General features: G+C 31.2%; 1 protein-coding gene and 1 long non-coding RNA gene across 2 annotated transcripts; one reads left to right on the plus strand and one right to left on the minus strand.

Moving 5' to 3' along the window:
• Positions 1-471: 471 nt before the first annotated feature.
• LOC143079805 (uncharacterized) lies at positions 472-18,362 on the plus strand. The gene is made up of 6 exons (XM_076255396.1): positions 472-1,278; positions 1,984-2,067; positions 2,957-3,043; positions 4,586-4,657; positions 13,235-13,276; positions 17,976-18,362. The coding sequence occupies exons 1-6, from the start codon at positions 485-487 to the stop codon at positions 18,061-18,063; spliced, it is 1,167 nt and encodes a 388-aa protein (XP_076111511.1). The 5' UTR covers positions 472-484; the 3' UTR covers positions 18,064-18,362.
• Positions 18,363-19,285: 923 nt separating this feature from the next.
• On the minus strand, positions 19,286-21,706 carry LOC143079806 (uncharacterized). Its single transcript, XR_012979487.1, has 2 exons — positions 21,649-21,706; positions 19,286-19,987 (listed from the first exon to the last, which is right to left on the minus strand). It is a non-coding gene; the product is annotated as an uncharacterized LOC143079806 (long non-coding RNA).
• Between the last annotated feature and the right edge of the window lie 3,403 nt (positions 21,707-25,109).

The raw sequence follows: 25,109 nt of genomic DNA on the forward strand, positions 1-25,109 counted from the left end.
TCTATATTATATGTTGTATATTTTTCAGACATTGTGACTAATGTGTGACTGAACCCGGCCGGGACATTTTAGGGTTTAATATAAGTACTCTGATCCCGGTGACCGGCAGTTCCGAACCCGGTAGCAGACGATACACCAGTGAAAACTATTACAGAAGCAACAATATAAACACTTAGTTTATAAGGTAACCAGCTAAGCATATTTAAGCTATTTAACGCACCACCATGCACTCCCGTAAACTTGTATGCTTTAATTATAGTGTATTACAAATGTTTCATGTGTAGAATGTCAAATAAATCATCATTGCAACTTTAACGGTTTGATTCTTTAAAATCAGAGAACTCGGGAATAGTGATTTATATATATAAAAAAAACCCACCTGGAGGTGCTCTTATTTACAGGAGGCTAATGTATAGAAAACGTTGACGTACCCAAACGTATACAATCTAAGTTTCCATTCCCTGTACTGTTTTGTCCCCCTGAAATGGCACAGGTTTCGGCTCAGAAATGTTCACTGTGTGATGAACAGAATGGAGCATACTATTGTTATGAATGTCAGCAATCTTTATGCACAATATGTTGCAAAAAGCACGGTAAAATTCCATCTTTAAGAGGACACACAGTCGCAGATATTAATACAATAGATCTTTCAACTGTCAACAAAAAGTCTCAGTGTACAGAACACGAGAAAGAGTTTCTGTTCTACTGCGTTCAATGCGATGCTTTTATCTGTAGTCTTTGTGTTACATCTACACATTTCACACACCGCTTCTCACAAATTACCGAAATTGTAGTAAAGGAAAGAGAAAAAGCAAAAGAAAATATTGAAGAATTAAAATTGAAAATTGACGAAATAGCAAGCCTGCAAGAAAAAATCAAGACACATCACTATGAACAACTCCATGTAAAGAGCAAACAATGTATTGAACACATTGAATCTGTCAGCAAAGATCTTCAGGCATTTATAGAATCAAAGAAAATTATTAAAGCAACTGAAGTCCAGGACAATGAACAGAATGAGCAAGAAAATTTAAAAGCATTTCTTGACAGCACAGACTCAGTTCATAAGCAATACTTACAAATATTATCAGAACTTGAGAATGTTTTGTTGGAGAAACATGATGTGACATTTTATTCAAGTTATAAATCAATTGATAGTGATATTCAAATATTGGTTAATATACCTGAAGAACCCAATGAAGCACAAATTCCATATTTTGAAGATAAATTCTTGTACCAAGAAGTTCTGGAATATATGGAATCAAAGATTGGAAACAGGTACAAAATGAAGATTTGACAATTTCCCTTTCTTTATCAATGTTTATTGTATAAAATACATTTGTGCTATGCTACTGATTTTGAGAGACAAGACAATGCAAGTGGGTCTCATGGGGTGTCACAGGATTACCGATTTTTTTGTAAGCGTGAGACATGAAAGTCGAATCATTGAGTCATGAAAACGGGAAATGAGGTCTAGCGTGACCCGGGAAATGACAAAAAAATGAGAATTGCTTACATACATACATGTAGTGTAAGTGGGATACAGGAATCTGACAAAACAGTAAGCAGGATCCGGGATTGGAACCCCCCCCCCCCCCCCCCCAATGAAACCCCCATGCAAGATGGTATCTCAAATTTCCTTGTTTACCATCAATGTTGTATGAAATATTTTGGGAGAACACTGCTATAAATACTCTCACACCTATGTTAATTGTCTTGTTAGACATGTTACATGTGTAAGATTTCATGAAATTCATATTAAAGATGTGTCATGTTTATATTAGCAAGGTATTGCAAGAATCCAGACCAAATATTTTTACTTGAAAAATACACAAATAACATCATTAACAATATCATGAATATGATGCCTCCATTTCTTGTACAAAATTTATTCATGTAATTGCAAAAAAATATTTTTTTTACTGATGGACCAATTAATTATGTCCATTAAACAATGATTACAATGTTCTTTTGTTTTTTCAGCCTATGTCCAAACTGTTCTGTTCAGAAGATAAAGATAGAAGATTTACAGTCGGAAAACAAACAGTGCCAGGAAACTCTTCGAAGGTACACAATAACGACTGATAACATATATTTACTATTCATCTTCCAAAAAACTGATAGAAAACATTATACAGCTGTACATGTAAAACAGACTGCATAAAGTATGACATAAGAATTAGCCAGTGCACAGCGACTACAGATTGAAGCAAACCATAACTGCATTTAAGTATGTTCACTACTCTGGTTCAAAATAACAAGCTTTTTAAAAAATAATGGGTCCGTGTGCTTGTTTTCAAGATATAATTTAAGCCATTGAAAATTTGGCGGTAAGTCAGTGATTCTCTCTTGATTTTTTATACATAAATTTACAATGACAACTTTTTCCTTCAAAAACTGAAATAATAAAAAGGATTTTATAAGATTTTCAATACATGCAATATTGAAATAAGAATATAAAATTAGAGGTTTTGGGGGAAAATGTTTAAATGTATATATGGCACTACAAAAGACTACATGGATTAACCAGAGGACTATGAATAACTGGCCAAAATTAAAAAACAAAAAAGGAGTTTACAATATAAACATCCCTTATTTAAGGTGCATCAATTGGTAAGCAGTTGTTGGGAGAAACTGTTGATCTTGAAAGTCATTGAAGTATGTCATTATGACTCATAAATATTTTAAGTTCCCTCATTTCAAATTTTGAACATTTGAAATTTAACTCTTGTGTGGGATTTTTATTCAAATAGATCTATTCTCATGACTATGTAGTGTGGTGCGTATATTAGTTTGTGTTGATGATGATGTGTTATACATGTTATATGGCCATAAATGTCTTAATTGAAAGTCATACAGAAAACACTATATACATGTACATAAGCATTGTACATAAAATGTACTTGAATATGCATGATACATATTTATCAAACAAAGGTTTTTTTTCAATTCACAGAGCTCTAGAAACCAAAGACAAGGAACTAATAAGGTTATCAGAAGATATTAGAGTTCTGAAGCAAGAAAAGCAAACTATGCAGTCACAGTATGTATAGAAACTATTTAATATGTATATACAATATGCATCAGCTCACAAACTTATAATTTTTGCATGTAAAATTGTTTATATTCAATATCTAACTTATATATGTTCAATTTGTCCAATATAAACTACACTAATTTAAACATTAAAAGTTGATTTCTGACAAAAGTTCAGCCTTATCCATATTAAAGGAGTTCGCTTCTCAGTTTCAAAATAATTGACTTCAAAACACTAGTTTATATTGATAGGGAATTAATAAAGGTATCAAAAGAGAAATATATATATATATAGGTCAATGAGCCTGTTTTTGAGATATTAGCTAGCTATAGCCAATGAAATTTTGGCGGGAAAATATTCTCTCTTGACTTTTTATTGCTTTATCACTGACAATATTAAAAAATAATTAAAATTTTATAAGACTTTAAAAAATGGCTTATCATTATACATGTTAAAGATTTATAAAGAGAAAAATGGGGGTCAATGGGCAATATTTTTTTTAAGGCCTTCAAATGGATAAAACCAGAGGATTCTGAAAATCTGACAAAAATCTCCAAACATGACAAGTGAACTCCCTTAAAATTTTGTTTGTTTATGTGTTTGGCAAATGAAAACTGGAAATGACAAGGTTAAAACTATTAAAGGCATTCTTATTCTATGAGTAAACAAACAAACAAAAATCAACTTCAAAAGTTTTAATCAGTGTTCACATTATATATAATTGGATAAATATGTACCATCACATGCAGTTAATTATGTGACTATGTGAGTTATTACATGTATTTTCATTTGTGTAGTAGATATCGGATATTTTTCTTCAGGTAAATCAATCAATAAATGATGGATTTTTTCTAGCAGAAATTTAAAGGCATGAGTGAAAAACTCCACAGATCGAGAACAATAGCTTATGTATTTAGACATCCTGGACTTCCTGTTATTATCAAAAGATAGTTATATAGGGTTATTGCATGAATATTGGGAATATTATCCCGAGTAGAATTTTATATTGCAAGAGCTTGCAAGTGCAGCATATATATATTCTACGAGGGAAAATATTCCACAATATTCATGCAATAACCCTTTTATTGTATAGAAATATAATATTTGAAAGTAAAAATTGGTTTGAACTAAAATTTTGATGTTGATGACTTCATGAATTTTGAAGATTTATTGCACTAAAGCAATATTGGAATTTATTGCATGCTAACTTTTGGTTACTTTCTGTGGGAAATATTATATTGCTATACAATAATTATATATATTGTATAGAAAGACACATAATTATTCAGAGTCAAATTTTGAAATAATTGTATTATATATCTGTGTTTATAACTGATTGATTAATGAACTTAATTTTTCCAGACATATGAGAATATAGTCTAAGGTTTAAATTGATTAAAAATGAAAAACTTTTAAAAACCTTCATGGAATTTTAAAAAGAATTGCAAAGCTTTATGCAAAATAAAGTTTTGAAAACATTTCGTTTACTTTTCCAAATTTTATTGAAATTGAACATGGTTTTAACAATCAATATCTTTGAATTTGCAGGTACAAAGTTTCAGTTTACCAGAAAGATGCTGAGAATAAAAAGCTTTCAGAAATAGTTGAAAATTTGAAAAAGTATGTATAGATATATTTGCTTAAAACAATAAAATACTTAGAAAACAGAAAACAACATATATGTAAACCGAAATAAACCTGTATGTCATGGGTATTTATTCAGTTCGTTTAAAAGCAGTATGGCAACAGTGTTCTCCCCAGGCCGTTTTAACGTCGCGGTGCCGTGACGCTATATTTTTTCACCGTGATGCTATAATAATTCCTGCGGCGCTATAATTATTCCCGCGACGCTATAATTATTTTGAAGATGCTATTTTACTTGTCCTCAATTTTGAACTTTCATCTATTATCGATTATGATCATAAATTAAATTATATCACCTTTAATTGTAATCCCTTTAAGTCGGACACTAAAGGCAATTAAGAGATTAAATAGCTAGGTGTTAATTGCCCTCAGGGTGATAACTGTTTGGATGCGAATATCCCAAGCTGACACTTGTGACACGACTAATACCACGTGTCTGCAATCGCCAATTTCGACATGGAAAAATGCAATCACAAAACAATTCGAAAGCTACGTTTTGTATTACGAAATTTCAAAAATTGAAACGATTTTTTTTTTTTTTTAAAGGTCGTTTATTTGTGCGACACTCCAAAAATTACTTTCTTTCTCTTCCGGTAATACGAGAGCGAGAATTTTGGTTTAGAGCTAAAATAAGTTTAATACTACTTTAAAAAGTTATCATAATTGGCTTAAGTTTATGTTTAATCCATTTAATGCATTAAAAGCGTCTTATTCAAGCACAATCTCTTGTCAAACAATGTTTATTCTCGGACTCATTTTCGTAAATTTTTCTACGGCCGCCATTGCACATTTTTGTGTAAACTACGGATCGGAACCGGAACAGATATGACAAAAATCCGTTTTCACGATAATGACAACAGATGGACAGTAGACAGAAAAAATATACCAAGAGAGAAAACTACGCACTAACAGACTATTTGTTAGATAACTTTGTTAAAAATACATATCATTTTGATGTAAAGATAAGAAACAACTGGGACTAATTCATTGAGTGCCATGGAACAATGAATTTCATAAACATGATAAATAAAAGTTTTTAAATTGATTTTTTTTTTTTGCTACTTTATCTTTACTTGATATAATATAAAAAATAGTTAATTTTGTGTACTATATATTTAGTTTTGTATATATACAGGTTGATCTATAATGAACCATTCATTCATTTGACTTATTGTTGGGTAACTGAAACCACATATTTATTTTTATTTGGCACAAGAGGAAAAAAATAATTCTGTAACTATAAATGAATAAAGAAAACATAAACTGAAACAACTGTTTTGTGGTTATAGTTTAATTGTATTCTCAGTTATGAATTGTACAATATAAACTAAAACATATAAAGGAACGCGACGCGACAAACGACATTAAAAATAATAGTTATTTTTTTCTACGCAAAATGTGATGCTATCCAAAATTTCTGGGGAGAACGCTGGGCAATAAAAAAAAATGCTTATATTTTTGTGCACAGTACGCATCTTTCTGCGAAAAAAATTGTTTATTTCACTTGTATCAAACGAGATTGAGAATGAGATCTTTAAAACAAATCTGGTCAACAATAAAGTGGTCCAGGAATAATTTTCTTACTTGCAATACATTTATATATATTAAATAGTGTATTTGTCTTTATGTTAAGATGATTAAAAACTTCAAGACATGTTGATTAACAAAACCAGAATGTAAAGATTTTTATACCTTAAATTTATAAAATGTTTTAACAAAAAGACCAAACTCCACTGACAGTAGATTAAAAAAAACAGGGAAGTTCATAAAAACTGATGAAATCAAATTTAAGACTATATCAACCAATGGAATGAGTGGAAAACAAATGTTTGATTTGGTTAATACAAACATGTTCTGAATAAAATGATGGGTTAAAAAAGGGTTTTATAAAGGGCTGGTATCTATGATGAGTTTATTTATAGCTAGCTAGATTAGTTTATTGTCTTGTTACATTGAAAGAATAGGATAAGAAGCCCAAACACACATTTACACATATATATATATATATAGGTTAATGAGAGGTCACAATAGTTTGGACCAAGTGCTCTTTGCTGTGTAGAACTGATCTATGTACAGTATTCATAGTATGTAAACTAGTGAAGAGGAAATAATAGAAAAGTACAATAGTTCAGAAACAGGATTACATTCAATTAACAATTGATGGAATGATTAACATTTTTTTTATCAAGTAATATGCAATATAGATATAAGATTTATATATGTGGTATTTTAATTTTAATCCTGGTATATCTATTAGTTTGTTTATGAGTTCCAATGAGGCAACTCTCCATTAGTCTGGTTTTTAGCTCACCTGGCCCGAAGGGCCAAGTGAGCTTTTCCCATCACTTTGAGTCCGTCTTCCAGAGTCCGGCGTCCAGCGTCGTTAACTTTTACAAAAATCTTCTTCTCTGAAACTACTTGGCCAAATTAATCCAAACTTGGCCACAATCATCATTTGGGTATCTAGTTAAAAAAATGTGTCCGGTGACCCGGCCAACCAAACAAGATGGCTGCCATGGCTAAAAATAGAACATAGGGGTAAAATGCAGTTTTTGGCTTATAACTCAAAAACAAAAGCATTTAGAGCAAATCTGACGTGGGGTAAAATTGTTAATCAGGTCTAGATCTATCTGCCCTGAAATTTTCAGATGAATCGGACAACCCATTGTTGGGTTGCTGCCCCTGAATTGGTCATTTTAAGGAAATTTTACTATCTTGGATATTCTTTTAGAAAGAGATAAACTGCAAACAGCAATAATGTTCAGCAAAGTAAGATTTACAAATAAATCAACATGACCGAAATGGTCAGTTGACCCCTTTAGGAGTTATTGCCCTTTATAGTCAATTTTTAACCATTTTTCGTAAATCTTAGTTATCTTTTACAAAAATCTTCTCCTCTGAAACTACTGGGCCAAATTAATCCAAACTTGGCCACAATAATCTTTGGGGTATTTAGTTTTAAACATGTGTCCGGTGACCCAGCCATCAAACCAAGATGGCCGCCACAACTAAAAATAGACCATAGGGGTAAATTGCAGTTTTAGGCTGATAACTCAAAAACCAAAGCATTTAGAGCAATCTGACATGGGGTAAAATTGTTTATTAGGTCAAGATCTATCTGCCCTGAAATTTTCAGATGAATCAGACAACCCGTTGTTGGGTTGCTGCCCCTGAATTGGTAATTTTAAGGAAATTTTACTGTTTTTGGTTATTATCTTGAATATTATTATAGATAGAGATAAACTGTAAACAGCAATAATGTTCAGCAAAGTAAGATTTACAAATAAGTCAAAATGACCGAAATGGTCAGTTGACCCCTTTAGGAAATATCACCTTTATAGGTTGCATTTCTGTAAATATTGACAATGCAATTTCCCATAGGAACTCCTTTTACGGCTAAAACTGTACGACTTTTACTATGAAGTTTTGAAAAAAATCTTATCCTAGAATTGAAAGTTCATATGCACCACAATTTTTTTCAAAGGTCAAAATATAGGGCTGTGCGGCATATTTTCAAGGTTTATATGCCCTGAACTTCTCAGAGTTTAAACTTACACTAATTTTCTTAACTACCCCTACCTCGAATGAAAGGTTACCACAGATTTCAATATACACAATATGCACGTGTTTATTTACTGGTAACATTCCCAGTTCCTCGATATGGAACACAGAGAGCATAACTGGGAACCAGTATGTAAACAAAATTAATTTTCTATGAATATTCAATTACTCCCCAAAAGAGGCGTGCTTTGAGAAACAGCTGTATTTACAAAGTGCAACCTATACAGACATTTATTCAAATAGAAAACTCTCTAAAATCAGTTTTTCTCACATTAATACTCATTTATCAGAACTAAAGTCTTAAAGAAATCACTGTGTATACTCTAAGTTTTTCTTTACTATACATTTTATACCCCCTCCCCTGTTTCAATTTTTTAAAGAATTTGAAAACAAGACTTTAATTATTGCCAGCTTACCCTATTTACATATTTTCTGATAAAAAATGCCTAGAACCTGTTAAAACTGTTTTGATAACATATTGAAAGCATATCAGAATATCATAAATGTAATGTTTAGCAGTCAATCATTACAACATTCAAGATTATATAAAGTATCCAATCCAGCCTCTATCTCCAGTCCACATCTTACTGTATGCCTATTTGTCAATTAAAGAACACATTTTCTGCCTCAAATGGTCAATTTAGAATTCTTGTCACAACAGTATCATCTGTAACCATATATCTGACACAATTTAGCTACTATATATACTAGAAGTGTTCAAACAAAGCCATATTTGCAATAGTTGTATGTATGCAGATACCAGTCTGAGATATAAATTCACTTAAAATGTTGTAGAGATGACTGCTAACATCTGATTTTTGCATAACTTCCAAGCATAGTTATTGTTTTCTATATCAAGAACTTTAAAATCATAAAATCATAGCATTTACAAGTTAAATTATTTGTTTTATGACCCAGGGGGTAGGCAATTTTCTATGTTTTTTGCCCCTGGGGCCTCAAATTTCCTAAATCATTCTGCTGTTTCTAGTAATTTGGAATATTTAGTACATATTCAGGATAGAACACACTATTGTAAGTTTTCTTGAGATATTTTTGTTTTTCTAGCTTGTATTTATTATGCCGTGGTGACAAAAAAGCAGATTTAGGTGTTGCAGCTTACTTTTGGGTTATCGAAAGGACACAAATACCCCATAAATAATATTCAGGAAGGATCTATGAGTTTCAATGACTGCGAAGAGTAAATTTTTTATACAAGCACTTCTTAACAATTTAACTTACAAATATGCAAATATTATGATTTAATTTTGTATCCAGGACTTTAAGTAAACTATGCATACTGTAAACTGTGAATTTATGCTTAGTCATCATATTTAAGGCCCAGGATTCTATCAATCTTCATTAAATATTTATAAAACTTCTTAATTGAGTTATTTCTTTAAAATCTGTGAAATAAAGCAAATTTGGTTAAATTCTGAATGTTCCCCTTTTTCACCCTATATTGGTTGCATTTTAAATATTGCCATTGCAATTTCCCATAGGAACTCCTTTTATGGCTAAAACTGTACCACTTTTACTATGAAGTTTTGAAAAAAATCTTATCCTAGAATTGAAAGTTCATATGCACCACAATTTTTTTCAAAGGTCAAAATATAGGGCTGTGCAGCATATTTTCAACGTTTATATGCCCTGAACTTCTCAGAGTTTAAACTTATACCAATTTTCTTAACTACCCCTACCTGGAATGAAAGGTTACCACAGATTTCAATGTAAACAATATGCACGTGTTTATTTACTGGTAACATTCCCAAGTTCTGTCTCTGCGATATCATACATGTGATGGACTGTAAAATTCAGATCAGGAGATTTGGAAATTTTGGTCAGGAGATTGGACCTCAGATCAGGAGGTTTTTTATCGACATATTTTTCGTCGTAAAACTAACCGTATGATGTGTTTTTTTCTTCAATCTTCCTTGTGAATGGCATTAGTTAAAGTCTGCATATATTAAGGAATAATTGAGAAGAATCTTTTTTTCTTTTATTTTACATTGTTGATTGCTGATGAGATTATTTTTTTCTTTTGTTTTACATTGCTGATTGCTCATGAGAATCTTTTTTTCTTTTGTTTTACATTGTTGATTGCTGATGAGAATCTTTTTTTATTTGTTTTTCATTGGCATTGGCTTGAGATATAAGAGAGATTTATGCTATACATTTATTACATAATAAATAAATAATAAATTAACAAACATTGTTGAACTTTGTCAAATATTTCTGTTGTTTTGAAACTGGTGTCTTTGAAGATAACTGTCGTTTTGGCATTTTGAACACATATAATGGTGTACAAAATAATCAATTTGCTTATATAATTTTTCAGTCAGCTTGTGTAGCAAACAGCTCACATTGAGCTGAAACCATTCCTTTTTCCAGTATTTTCATCTCGAGATTTGCATATACAATAAGTGTTTTTCTCGGCATCAAAACACTTCCGATAAATTTTTGGACAACAACATTCCATTTTCCATCAATGCCGGTATTTATCGGTATTTGCTTTTAATCATCCTTGGCGTGTGCCATAAACAGAAGCCACATCGAGTAATTGATATACAAACACCTTATGATTGTTCAATCAAACTATTATCACTTGTTAATTAGCCTTTAGCAAGAATTAAAATCTCCACATGTTGCGTAATCAGGTAATGTCAGTTACACCGGATACGTTCGATAAACCTCGTGTTTTTACGACTTAAAAAATCTCGGGTTTTTACGATCTCAATGATAAATTTTGTAAACAAAATAGTAAAAATGGCGACTGAAAATTTTCATTCATGAAATTTTTTCTACACGGGATTTTTTTCTCTTCGACGGGAGGACGGGAGGGGACCCCTGAAAACGGGAGTTTTGTACTCCCGTCGGGAGGTTCACATGTATGCGATATGGAACACAGAGAGCATAACTGGGAACCAGTATGTAAACAAAATTAATTTTCTATGAATATTCAATTACTCCCCAAAAGAGGCGTGTTTTGAGAAACAGCTGTATTTACAAAGTGCAACCTATAGTCAATTTTTAACATTTTTCGTAAATCTTAGTTATCTTTTACAAAAATCTTCTCCTCTGAAACTACTGGGCCAAATTAATCCAAACTTGGCCACAATAATCTTTCGGGTATTTAGTTTCAAACATGTGTCCGGTGACCCGGCCATTCAACCAAGATGGCCTCCACAACTAAAAATAGAACATAGGGGTAAAATGCAGTGATAGGCTGATAACTCAAAAACAAAAGCATTTAAAGCAATCTGACATGGAGTAAAATTGTTTATCAGGTCAAGATATATCTGCCCTGAAATTTTCAGATGAATCAGACAACCCCCTGTTAAGTTGCTGCCCCTGAATTGGTAACTTTAAGGAAATTTTACTGTTTTTGGTTATTATCTTGAATATTATTATAGATAGAGATAAACTGTAAACAGCAATAATGTTCAGCAAAGTAAAAGAGATAAACTGTAAACAGCAATAATGTTCAGCAAAGTAAAAGAGATAAACTGTAAACAGCAATAATGTTCAGCAAAGTAAGATTTACAAATAAGTCAACATGACCCAAATGGTCAGTTGACCCCTTTAGGAGTTATCACCTTTGTAGTCAAGTTTTAAAATTTTCGTAACTTAATTATCTTTTACAAAAATCTTCTCCTCTGAAACTACTGGGCCAAATTAATCCAAACTTGGCCACAATCATCTTTGGGGTATTTAGTTTAAAAAATGTGTCTGGTGACCTGGCCATCCAACCAAGATGGCCGCCACGGCTAAAAATAGAACATAGGGGTAAAATGCAGTTTTTGGCTGATAACTCAAAAACCAAAGCATTTAGAGCAATCTGAAATGGGGTTAAATTGTTTATCAGGTCAAGATCTATCTGCCCTGAAATTTTCAGATGAATCGGACAACTCGTTGTTGGTTTGCTGCCCCTGAATTCGTAATTTTAAGGAAATTTTGCTGTTTTTGGTTATTATCTTGAATATTATTATAGATAGAGATAAATTGTTAACAGCAATACTGTTCAGCAAAGTAAGATTTACAAATAAGTAAACATGACCGAAATGGTCAATTGACCTCCTAAGGACTATTTTTAACAATTTTCATAAAATTTGTAAATTTTTACTAACATTTTCCACTGAAACTACTGGGGCAAGTTCATTATAGATAGAGATAATTGTAAGCAGCAAGAATGTTCAGTAAAGTAAGATGTACAAACACATCACCATCACCAAAGCACAATTTTTTCGTGAATCCATCTGCTTCCTTTGTTTAATATTCACATTGACCAAGGTGAGTGACACAGGCTCTTTAGAGCCTCTAGTTTTATAGTCTAGTGGAGAGCTAGGCCACAATAAAGATGCACTATGCTTTTAATTAACATGAAATCATTACTGCCTCAATACTGTGAAATCAGAAACTATTGTGTGCATAAAATTCATTATTGTAAGTTATGAAGAACAGACAAATTTAATACAAGAATAAGGCCATAAAAAAAAAAATCGGTTTGTTTGCCCAAACGCTACCTACCCAGAAAAAAGCTGCCTACTCAAAATCTTTTATTGTCCTGATTTGAATCAGATAGCCATGAAGACTTATAAACCATAGATACTATAATTTCTTTTTGTTGAAAAAAAAAGAAAATGCCTACCTACCTATCCACTGTCTCAACCTTTGGGTAGAGTTTGGGCAAACCAAAATATTTTTAATTGTAGCCTAATTATTGCAATTTCAGGAAAATCTGCATTCAGGTACATGTTACAGTATTAGACATGAAAAAATAGTCACATCATTCACAAAATTATAAAAACCTCACAATAATTTCTGAATTTACAGTAATAAATGTTTATTTCAGAGAAAAAAAATATGATTCATAGAAACATTTTTTTAAATGCAAAGTAATTGAATTTTGGAAAATATTTTATATTGATATATGAATTTAATTATAAACACAATAAATGTAAATAATCCAACTACTTAATTTTTTTGACTTTTAAGGAAAAGTGACCGATTGCTACAATCAACAAAGAGAACAGAAAGGTAAGTTTTTTTTTATAAATAACTTATTCAATTTTGAATTTGATAATATTTCATGACCCTTTTTTGGAACATTTATTATTTATAGTATTTAAATGAGAAAAATGTTTTACGTGTCAAAGCCTTTTATACCTGACTAAACAATTTTTTCATTATTGAAGGTCATTCAATTGTTTAAATCCACTTAGTTTGATTTAGTTGAATAATTTTAACAATGACAATTGTACCAGATCTCCTTATTTTATATATGTATTAAAAAGAAAAATCACAAAAATACTGAACTCCGAGGAAAATTCAAAACAGAAAATCCATAATCAACATGATCAAATGGCAAAATTAAAAGCTCAAACCCATCACACAAACGTATAATAACTACCATATTCCCGACTTGGTACAAGCTTATGAAGAAAATGTGGATTTAAACTGGTTTTAAAGCTAGCTAAATCTCTTACTTGTATGACAGTCACATCAAATTCCATTATATTGACAAGGATGTGTAAACATAACAAACAGACATATTTAGGTAAAAAATGTCAAAAAAAGGGGTACAGCAGTCAACATGAATCACTCTAAAAACAAACAAATATGTAATACAAAATGTTTTCAAGTCAAAATATGTTAGGTAAAGAATCAGGACATGGTTATATGTAAATGCTCTTTTGTTCCGACGTTGGAAAGTTCAGGGCGGAAAGAACTAACTAGCCAAAAAGTTCCAGAGGAACTTATTAACTAGTTACTTTGTTCTTCCTCTGGTTTAAAAGTTCCACCGGAACAAAGTGACTAGTTGAAAAGTTCCAACGGAACATATCAACTAGTTAGAAAGTTCCTTTTTTGCCAAATTAGTAAAAACCAGAACTAACAAACTAGCCCAAAAGTTCCAACGGAACTTATCAACCAGTCACAAAGTTCCATTTGGAGAATTGATGCAAAGTAAAAGTGCAACATATTATCTTTGAACCTTTTCAAAGGGGAAGAAAGATACTAGCCACAAAAGTCAAACGGAATTTATCGACTAGTAACAAAGTTCTTCTTTGTCAAATAAGTCTATAACGGAACTAACAAACAAGTCAAAATTACAAACGGAAATTATCAATTAGTCAGACAGCTACATTCAGAGAATTGACTGAAAAAGGGAAGAACTTATCATCATTGAACTTTTAAAAAACTGAACCAAGAGACTACAAGACACTAGCCACAAATTCCAAACAGAACTTGTCAAATAGCTATGTACAAAGTTCCTCCTTCATCTGCGAATTAGCCCAAACTGGAAATAGCAAACTAGCTTAAAAGTTCAATCGTAACTTATCAGCTAGTCACACAGTTCCGTTTATATAGTTGTTGTTCCACATGTCCAAGCAATAATAAAACTAAAATACCATAACCTGATTTTCATAAATTATGTTTTATAATAACATTGTTGAATCAGAATCTCATTTTTAGAATGTAATTTATAACGGTATTTTTCAACTAGCTACTTTTTATACGCCCGCCAAATTTTTGACGGGACGTATTATGTTATACAAATGTCTGTCCGTCTGTCCGGCGTAAACATGTCGCACCGTAACTTGAGAATGAATTATCCAAATTTCATGAAACTTAATACAGTTGTTTCTTATGATGGTCGAATGATCTGTATACTTTTTGGTGAAAATAAAATTCAAACTTTTTGAGTTACGGCACTTTGTAACTAAAACAGGGGTGTGGTTTTTTTTCACATGTCGCACCGTATATCAAAAACGATTCTTGATTATGGCTTAAAACTTCAAACACTTCTTTGTTATATTAATCTTAATATCTGTATACTTTTTAGTGATGATTCAAAATTTCATTTTTGAGGTATTGATTATTTTGTAAAAAAGGGGGAGGGGGTTTTTACATGTTGCGCCATATCTCAAAAACAATTTATGATTATTGCTTAAAACTTAACACATGTCTTTTTTATATTAATTTTAAGATCTGTATACTTTTTGGTGATGATTCAAAATTTTATTTTTGAGTTATTGAGTATTTTGTAAAAAAGGGGGAGGGTTTTTTAAATGTTGTGCCGTATCTCAAAAACAATTTATGATTATTGCTTAAAACTTTACGCAAGTCTTTGTTATATTAATCTAAAGATCTGTATACTTTTTGGTGTTGATTCAAAATTTTATTTTAGTGATATTTAGTTTTTTGTACCAAAAAAAACAGGGGGGGGTTTCACCGTGTCTCAAAAACAATATATGGTTATTGCTTAAAACTTTCTCAGAAACTATTTATGATTATTGCATAAAACTTCCACACAAGACGTTGGACGTATCATGCGCTCATGGCACAGCTGTTTATTTCATTAACTTTTCGACTGCACTCGGAATAAAACAACTAGTTAGAAAGTTCCATAGGAACAAAATAACTCGTTGAAAGTTCCTCTGGAACAAAGTAACTGACGGAACATAGTGGCTGTTACAAATACACTTAGACATTATTCAAAGTAGCATTTAAAGTAAAATCAATCGATATAGGGACAAATGCATTTGTACATGAATTTAACAGTTTCAGTTCTGGTGGTCAAGATGTAGGTCACAAGTCATATGATCTGTTTTATTTAAAGTTCTTTGTTTGAAAAATAAAGATGTGTGGTATGAAGACTTACGGGCATGGATTTAAAGGTGAAAAATTACATTAGATGTATGTTTCATTATAATACGTTATTCTGATTGGGTAACTGCACATCACAATGTTATTCCTTAAGCAATTGCATTACACAATAAAACTTATCATTCATGATAACATGTGGTCCAACAATAAAGTGCACAGGTATATATTAAATAAAAAAATGATAAAATTCGTGTTTTCATTATCCTAGCTAAAAAATGTAATTATAAGTATTGAATGCTTCTTTTTGTAACATCATAGGGTTGTAAAAGCGTTGACCGTGCACACATTTTTAGAATGAAGCACTTCTGTGCTACATACAAAATGTACTTCGGTCAACGCTTTTACACCCCAATAAATTTACAAAAAGAAGCATTCAATTCTTAATTGAAGCCTTCAAAAATTATTAAAACTGTAGTTTAATTTTTAGCTATGAAAATTTAAAACCCAGCTGGAAAAAATGTGTAACAATTAAATTGTATAAGACAAGCATTGATTTACAGGCTGATGACATGGCATATAAAGCATGTCTCTGGTTTAAACATGTTTCTGAGCACCACCTGGGTCAATAGTGTAACAGCACAACCATTACAAAAAATAAGGTTGACTATGTTCAGTGCTAATATATATAAGTAGTGAGGCACAGTATGTGTGAAGGACCATAAGTATAAATATTAGTATAGACAATTATGTTTTATTTATTTGTATTTTGTAACTGAAAGATAATGATAAACTAGACTTCTATTTGGTTTGTTTTTAAACATGCTTCACCAACAGTAAAAATCATAACAGATAAAGTTTTCTTGGCGTCTGTATTAAAGGGAATAATTTAATAATTGGTTTGCAATTTGATGTGTGGATAGTTTAAATTTCTACAATAACTACGAAAAATTTCCATCAAACTTCTCAGCTATATTACCTTTTCGCACCTACAATGTAGCTTTATCGCTCCCTCCATCTACAGTACTGAACACAGAAAAAAAACATTGAAAAAATATTTCAATGCTCTTAGTTCTTTTCCATATTTATAAAAAATACAAATGAGTGAGAAAGAGAAATAAGAATATCCATCAAAAAATTCTAATAGTTACAGGGAGCTATATTTGAAGAGAATCAAATTAAGGGTTATTGATGTGGTCTTAGGCATGTTCCACACTTCAATTTGACTCCTGTTGAAGTTTTCAGTTAAAAGAATTATTCTGGTTCTGTGGCTTTTGGTGCTTAATAATAATTTTCTACATTTCCAAATGATTAACTGGTATTTCTTAGACTAGAGATGGGTTACAGAATAGTTTAAAGAATTTGAGTGTCTTTTGTGAAAGTCTAGGGACGAAAGATATCAGAGGGACAGTCAAACTCATAAATCGAAAATAAACTGACAACGCCATGGCTTAAAATGAAAAAGACAAACAAACAAACAATAGTACATATGACACAATAAAGAAAACGAAAGAATAAGCAACACGAACCCCTCCAAAAACTAGGGGTGATCTCAGGTGCTCCGGAAGGGTATAAGCAGATCCTGCTCCACATGTGGCACCTGTCGTGTTGCTCATGGTATAACAAATCCAGTATATGGTTAATTCGGTAGGTCACACTCATGGAAGAGAAGGGGATTGTAGTTACCACGTGAGGAACATATCTGATATCATCTGTGAAAACCGTTATTTCATAACCGTCAACCAAAGTTGTGATGGCGTTCGTAAAATTTAATAAGGGATGATTTCAACTTCACCATTTTGAACTCTTGGTTTAATAGCTTACTTGTGAGAGCAACCCTCTTTCAAGAAAATCATGAAAGGATTATACAAGGACTGGAATATCGTATCAATTGGGAGTTTTTCCCCAGTATGCAGGTGCTGCTGGAATATTGATAAAACATTGCCAATAAATGGGAATGTAATTAAACTATGGTTGAAAGACTGAAAAATAGTTTTACAAATGTGTCTTGTTTGGCATTACTTATATATCCAGTATATATTTAAAATATATAAAGACAATTTATAAAAAAATAATATAGAGAAATGAATTATATTGGAATTCAAATAAGTTTATATTTTTATTATTTCAGTCCTGTATCCTGCGATAAATGTGAAGATATATTACATTCAGATCGTGAACTTTCTATGCATAAAATGTGGAATTGCATTTATCGTTGAAATCTAGATTCTAATACAGAAGACATCGATACATGAATTGACTATAACACGATCGCCAATCCAAGAACAATAAATACTATTATAATTATCAATTGTAATTGAAAATAAATCAAACTTCAAATATGCCATCAATCAACTGCCAATGAAAGCATGTAAGGTAATGTTTTGTTGTAAAAAAAACGCAATGATACACATGTCTGTGTTCAACTGTTTGTTTTATATTGCATTATTGTTTTGGTGTTTTGATTCATAGGAACAACTGTTATGTTCATATATAATAAAGTTCAATAAAGATAAAATTATGTTTAATATAAACATGCCTTGACGTTTTTAGAAGCATTGAATTTTTAACATCCACCAAGACAGGACATATTAGGGTATTTATAAATGAAGATGTGATATTACTGCCAATGAGACAACTTTTCATATGAGACCAAATAACACAGAAATTGAAACTATTATATGTCACTGTATGGCTTCAATAATGAGCAAAGCCCTTACTGCATAGCTAGATATGGTCATGGTTTCAGTTTTTCCTGGATTAAAATTAACAAGCCACTGTTGAGACCATAGGTGATTTTTTTCTATATCAGAGTTCATTAATTCAGCTGTAGCATACTCGTCCTCAACAACTATATATAATTCTTTTAAATAATACATACTTAATTGAAATATTTCACATTTGTTAGTTGGATACAGAAAGTACAGATACCTTATCCAAGGCCTCATTCAATGATAGACTGTATATTGAGGTAGAAACAAGTTAGTAATTTTTGTAATTCTTAATTAAAAAAAAACATATACACTGTTTTATTTTGTATTCAATTTTCCATATTGGTCGATAAAGAGAGAACTTTATTTCAGAGAGGAAGAAAAGAGGGAAGAAAAATAATAAATTGACAAGAAACAAAATCCCTTACTGCATAGCTAGATATGGTCATGGTTTCAGTTTTTCTTGGATTAAAATTAACAAGCCACTGTTGAGACCATAGGTGATTTTTTTCTATATCAGAGTTCATTAATTCAGCTGTAGCATACTCGTCCTCAACAACTATATATAATTCTTTTAAATAATACATACTTAATTGAAATATTTCACATTTGTTAGTTGGATACAGAAAGTACAGATACCTTATCCAAGGCCTCATTCAATGATAGACTGTATATTGAGGTAGAAACAAGTTAGTATTTTTTGTAATTCTAAACTAAAAATAAACATATACACTGTTTTATTTTGTATTCAATTTTCCATATTGGTCGATAAAGAGAGAACTTTATTTCAGAGAGGAAGAAAAGAGAGAATAAAAAAATAAATTAATAAGAAACAAAAGCAAAATAAAAATAAAAATAAAAACAACAAAACTAGAAAATAAAATCAAGGAAATTCGTATTTTGACAGCAGTATTTATAAATTTTGGCAAAACTAGGGTGTGTCTTAAGATACAATATAACATAAATTAAAAGTAAAAAGTTGGTTTTCTAGTGTAAATAATTCATAAAAACACAACACAGATATTTAAAAAACGTACATGTGGTTTTACGCACAAAACCAGAGCAAACAACAATAAACAACATATATCAATATATAAAACATATATATGAGGGTGTGCTGAAGGCTAAAACAATATACACAGCAACATCGCAAAGGGTAATGGTAAGTTGTTTAAGTGTAAATTATTCATATAATTTTTTTATTATCATATAAAAAGCTATAAAAAATCAAACAAATGCTAAAAAAAAAAGCTGTCATATGTCTGCCATGCTACAGGTTACTTCTTATTAAGAAAATGGTGGATAAAACCTGGTTCTTAAGCTAGCTTAACCTTTCACTAGTACATTGTTCTAAGTAACAGATTGTTTAATCCACAGTGAAACAAAAACATCTAACTTCTGGCAACATTTTCCACAGCAAGGGTCTTGGGCACTGAAATAATATAATTTCATAATAAAAACCGCATGACTGCATATTTAGACTTAACTAAATTTAGGGTATACATTCAGAATCCTATATGATTTCAAATTTTATTAAATCATAAAAGACTACTGAGGTTTAAGAAGTATTCCCAATATCACTATACTATTTTTATAATGAATATTGATATGAGGATGAAAATGTATGATTAATTTGCAATTTGTCCATCACGAAAATTACGTAAATAAGAATAAACAAAATACGAACGTAATACATTAAACAAAGGGTAGATATTTAAGGTAACAAATAGTCAACCATAAATGGTTATAACTAAGTGGTTTCAAATTCATTGCAGCCTGCAAAACGTGATTTTTCATGTACAAATATTTGTATGAGTATACTTCCAAATATAACACTATAAATATGTTTTCAAGTGCACTAATACGGTACAAACACAAAATCACATCTTCTTTAATTTTTCATAAACATGTACTTAGCTATTTTTTTACTTCATTTTTGTCTTAGATTTACTAAACTGATCAATCGGATGGTTTTGTACTCGATGCGGCCAATCTCTTTTTGTGAACAATATTATATAGACGAAACGCGCGTCTGGCGTACTTAATTATAGTCCTGGTACCTTTGATAACTATTTACACCACTGGTTCGATACTGGTGGGCGTTTCGTCCCAAAGGGTATCACTAGCCCAGTAGTCAACTCTTCGGTGTTGACATGAATATCAATTATGTAGTCATTTTTATAAATTTCCTATTTACAAAACTTGGAATTTTTCGAAAGACTAAGGATTTTCTTACCCCAGACATAGATTACCTTAGCCGTATTTGGCACAACTTTTTGGAATTTTGAATCCTCAATGCTCTTCAACTTTGTACTTGTTTTGCTTTATAAATATTTTGAGATAAGCGTCACTGATGAGTCTTATATAGACGAAACGCGCGTCTCGCGTACTAAATTATAATCCTGGTACCCTTGATAACTAATTAGACATTGAAGTTAGATTTTTTTCAACAGTTGGTAAAACACTTCAAGTCACATATCACAAACAAAGAACATATCCAAAGACAAACTCGTGTGGTTTGAATTAGAAGCAATCCTTAGTTAAAGAAAAGTCACCAAAGTAAACTAAAGACTGCTGGATTTTTTTTTTTTTTTTTTTTATCTCAGATGAGTTGCACGTTAAAGATTGATTTGTGTAACAATCCGAAACAGAAACGTTCTATGAGATCTCAAAAAACATGTTTAACCCCGCCGCTGTTTTGCGCCTGTCCCAAGTCAGGAGCTTCTGGCCTTTATTAGTCTTGTATGATTTTTAATTTTAGCTTCTTGTGTATAATTCGGAGTTTAGTATGACGTTCATTGTCACTGCCCTAGTAAACATATTTGTTTAGGGGCCAGCTGGAGGACTCCTCCGGGTGCGGGAGTATCTCGCTGCATTGAAGACATATCGGTTGCCTTCGGCTGTTGTCTGCTCTATGGTCGGGTTGTTGTGTCTTTGACACATTCCCCACTTCCATTCTCAATTTTATTACAAAATCAAATTTGTCAACTGTTCTTACTTCCAATTCAAAATTGAAGTTATTACTCTACAATATTTTTTTTCCTTTCACGTTCAAGATAGCTTTTATCATAATACAGGTATCTGCAAACTTACATATGTGTCCGTTCCCAACATGGTTGCATTGGACTTCTCCTAAAAGACAAAATCATATCTGAAAGGTAAAATGTAAATTTCAATATATATGTTAAAATGTGTTTGTTTAATGTTTATCTTAGATATCCTGAAATGATCAGTTAAATGTTTTTAAACTCGATGCGGCAAAGCTCTATTTGTGGACTATATTGGACATTGAAATGAGGTTTTTTATCAACAATCAGTAAGTCGCTTTAAGTCACAAAGAACGAACCAAATATATATATATATATATTTGGTTCGTTCTTTGTGACTTAAAGTGACTTACTGATTGTTGATAAAAAACCTCATTTCAATGTCCAATATAGTCCACAAAGATATATATATATATATATATATATATATATCTTAATTCAAATAAAGAACTAAGACTGAGAACAAAAGCTTATTGGAAAATAACACAAAAATTTGGTAAATATATCTTAGAAGAATTTCATATTAAGATTAATTTATATATTTGACAAACCGAACTGAATAATTGTTATTACACAATTAAATTTCTCAACCGCGTTTACTTCTAAATACAAAGTGAAAATATTTCGGCTTTATCAAATCATTTTCTAAACAGTTCAGTTTTTGATACACGTAGGAACACTATTTACAACATAAGACAAATATCTGCAAACTTACAGTGGTGTCGTTTTACTTATTGGTTGCATTGAACAACTAAAGAAAAAATAATCTGTTCTGTTAATAAGTTAATACTAGTAAGTTAATTTTAATATATATGTACACTGTATATTCATGTGCCCATAAATAGCAACACATCCCAAACAAATTTATTTAAGTGTGGATTAATCAATACAATAATGTGATAATATTATATAAATAAAAAAATAGCTGAAAGTTGTGATTGAGCTGATTTCTTTTTCGAGAAGAGATTGTCAAACGAGATGTAGCCAAGGTTGATGATCCTGTTTCGAGGGGTAACACTCTATAATATCAAAATCTTAGCTACGTGTAGTTTAACTTGCTATACTGAAAGTTCTGTTTTTATTATCTTGTTTAAAAGTTAATATGAAGTAAATCAACTACGATTTAAAGTACTAACGACGTCAAAGTTTCAGAAATCTAAAAAAAAAATCAAAAGCTAAGCAAAAATTCTTGACAATCTATCAAAAAGGTCAGAGGCCGAAATTTAGAACTTGAGCCTTTTCTGTTTAATTGTTGATGTGAATTCCATTCGTTGTCCTTTAAATGACCGATTGTCTGCACGAGGGGTTGACAGTACAAAAATTGTTTCCTGAGTGAGCAATGGGATAGAGAAAATTATCCCACTCGTACACACCAATCAAAATCTGTCAGTTTGACGTGAAGTTATATAATATAATTTGCCGTCAGAATTTTATTTTAACACACTTTTTAGTAAATATTAAAAATTAAAATGTTAACAAAATCTTACAAAGCGAAAGAAAAACGCAATATTTCGCTAGGAAAAGCTAGCGTGCAACTACCCAGAAAAAATTGGATGTATATAAGAATATTGCATAGCGCTTTGAATATTAAATGTTGCTGCTTGATAAAAAAATGTTTTTTTCATTTTAAGAAATCTTTTTTTTTCATAATATTGCATTCCACATTATAAAGTTAACTCTGAGTGGGACACCATCGCAAGCTTAATATTTAAGCACCTGGTGTTCTAAATGAAATAGACGAAAAAATGTATAGAAAAAATAAAGAGTACATGTAAGTTTATTTTTGTGACATTATTATTAATATATTTGTATTATTGCAGTCACAATCAAGTAATGATATGCAGTGTGTTCTAGAAAATAAAGAAATCTGCACAATTTATGCATTTATAATGGCTATTTCCATTGCCAAAAGTCATGTGCACATAATTTATTAATGTTATAAATTCTTAATTGATGTAAAAAAAAAGAAGGAAACAGTAGTATACCGCTGTTCGAAATTCATAAATCGATTGAGAAAAAACAAACAAATCCGGGCTACAAACTAAAACCGAGGGAAACGTATCATATAGGAGAACTACGACACAATAGAAACACAACATTAAAATGTAACATACACAGAAACGAACTGTAATATAACAAAGTCCATTTTCCATTAAAACAGGGACAATTAAGCAATTTACAAAAATGGAAAGATTGTGCCTTCTGTATTGCCATATTTATTTGTTATATGTGAAATTGGTTTTATTTTCTAAACGCCTTGTTCTGTAGTGTATCTATGGTATCTTTTCAATGAAAATATATAGGACCAAATAAGAGACATACTCTTTTATTGGTTTTCCATATATGTGATCATACGTGTTTATAACTTATATGTTGAACTATGTTCATTACCTGTAATTAACTACACTGTTATTGGACTTAATATGATGAAAACTGCCTATGCAATATAAGGTGTAGAGTCGGCCAATACAGAATAACTCGGCGAATACAGATTTTTTTCTGTATTGGCCGAGTTATTCTATATTGGCCGAGTTGACACAAATACACGATTTCAGAACGTCTCTAGTTTTTACATCGCAAGTCACGATAAACACCAACTTGAAAGTAAACAGTTGTCTGAAAGACACAGTTTTCATTTACTCATCAAAACATGCTGAAAAGTTCGGTATGGCATATATTTCAGGCTAAAGACGGTCACATTCATTTAAAAAGCAGACGATGTAATTGTTTCAGGTTTCGGGAAAGAGTAGATTATCACAAAGTTCTGACATTTCTTGACGACCTCATAATTTCACGAAGGTACAAACAAATCGATTAACTATTTACTTTCGCTTTTTTTTGTAAACTCTCATTTATTTTTAAACCCGAACCAGGCATATGCATTCTGTAATTATGCAAATCTTCGTTCTTTTGTCATTTGGCTTATGGATAGTTGTATCATTTTCAACTCCTACGTTATTTGTTTATATGAATATATTCAATTTGTTTCTGCATAACACATGCAATGGCAGTACCTTCCCAATTACTATATATGTGTTGCGTCCAAATTTAAGTTGTAACACTTTATAGTGACAGGAAAAGGTAGAAAAATTCATCAGATAAGAAAATGCTGAAGACACATGTGGAAACAGCACCAGATCATTATATATTGCATCTAAAAAAAAACAACTGAGATTTGGATAGTTCCACTTCAAGGTAAAATTTATTTATATCTTGTGAAATGAAATAGAAAAAATAGACCACTTTCGAGTTCATCCGTCACCGACAAAAACTCGTCAATTATGCACGCCTTTATGACGTCATTTACCAGATAGAGGGGGTCGCCTGTATCCCTGCACTATTTACGTTCATCAAGCGTCTTAGTGATCGTCTTTGTGCAGGATAAACTAGAAATAATGGTTGCTCTGTAGGTACTTACTAACAATTCCCTAATGACAGCAGTGTTGATTGTCAATTTTGAGAATTCAATTTGCCGAATTATTCGTATAATATAGAATTATAGTTTTC

Source organism: Mytilus galloprovincialis, chromosome 6 (assembly GCF_965363235.1).
Source record: "Mytilus galloprovincialis chromosome 6, xbMytGall1.hap1.1, whole genome shotgun sequence".
Lineage (NCBI taxonomy): Eukaryota > Metazoa > Mollusca > Bivalvia > Mytilida > Mytilidae > Mytilus > Mytilus galloprovincialis.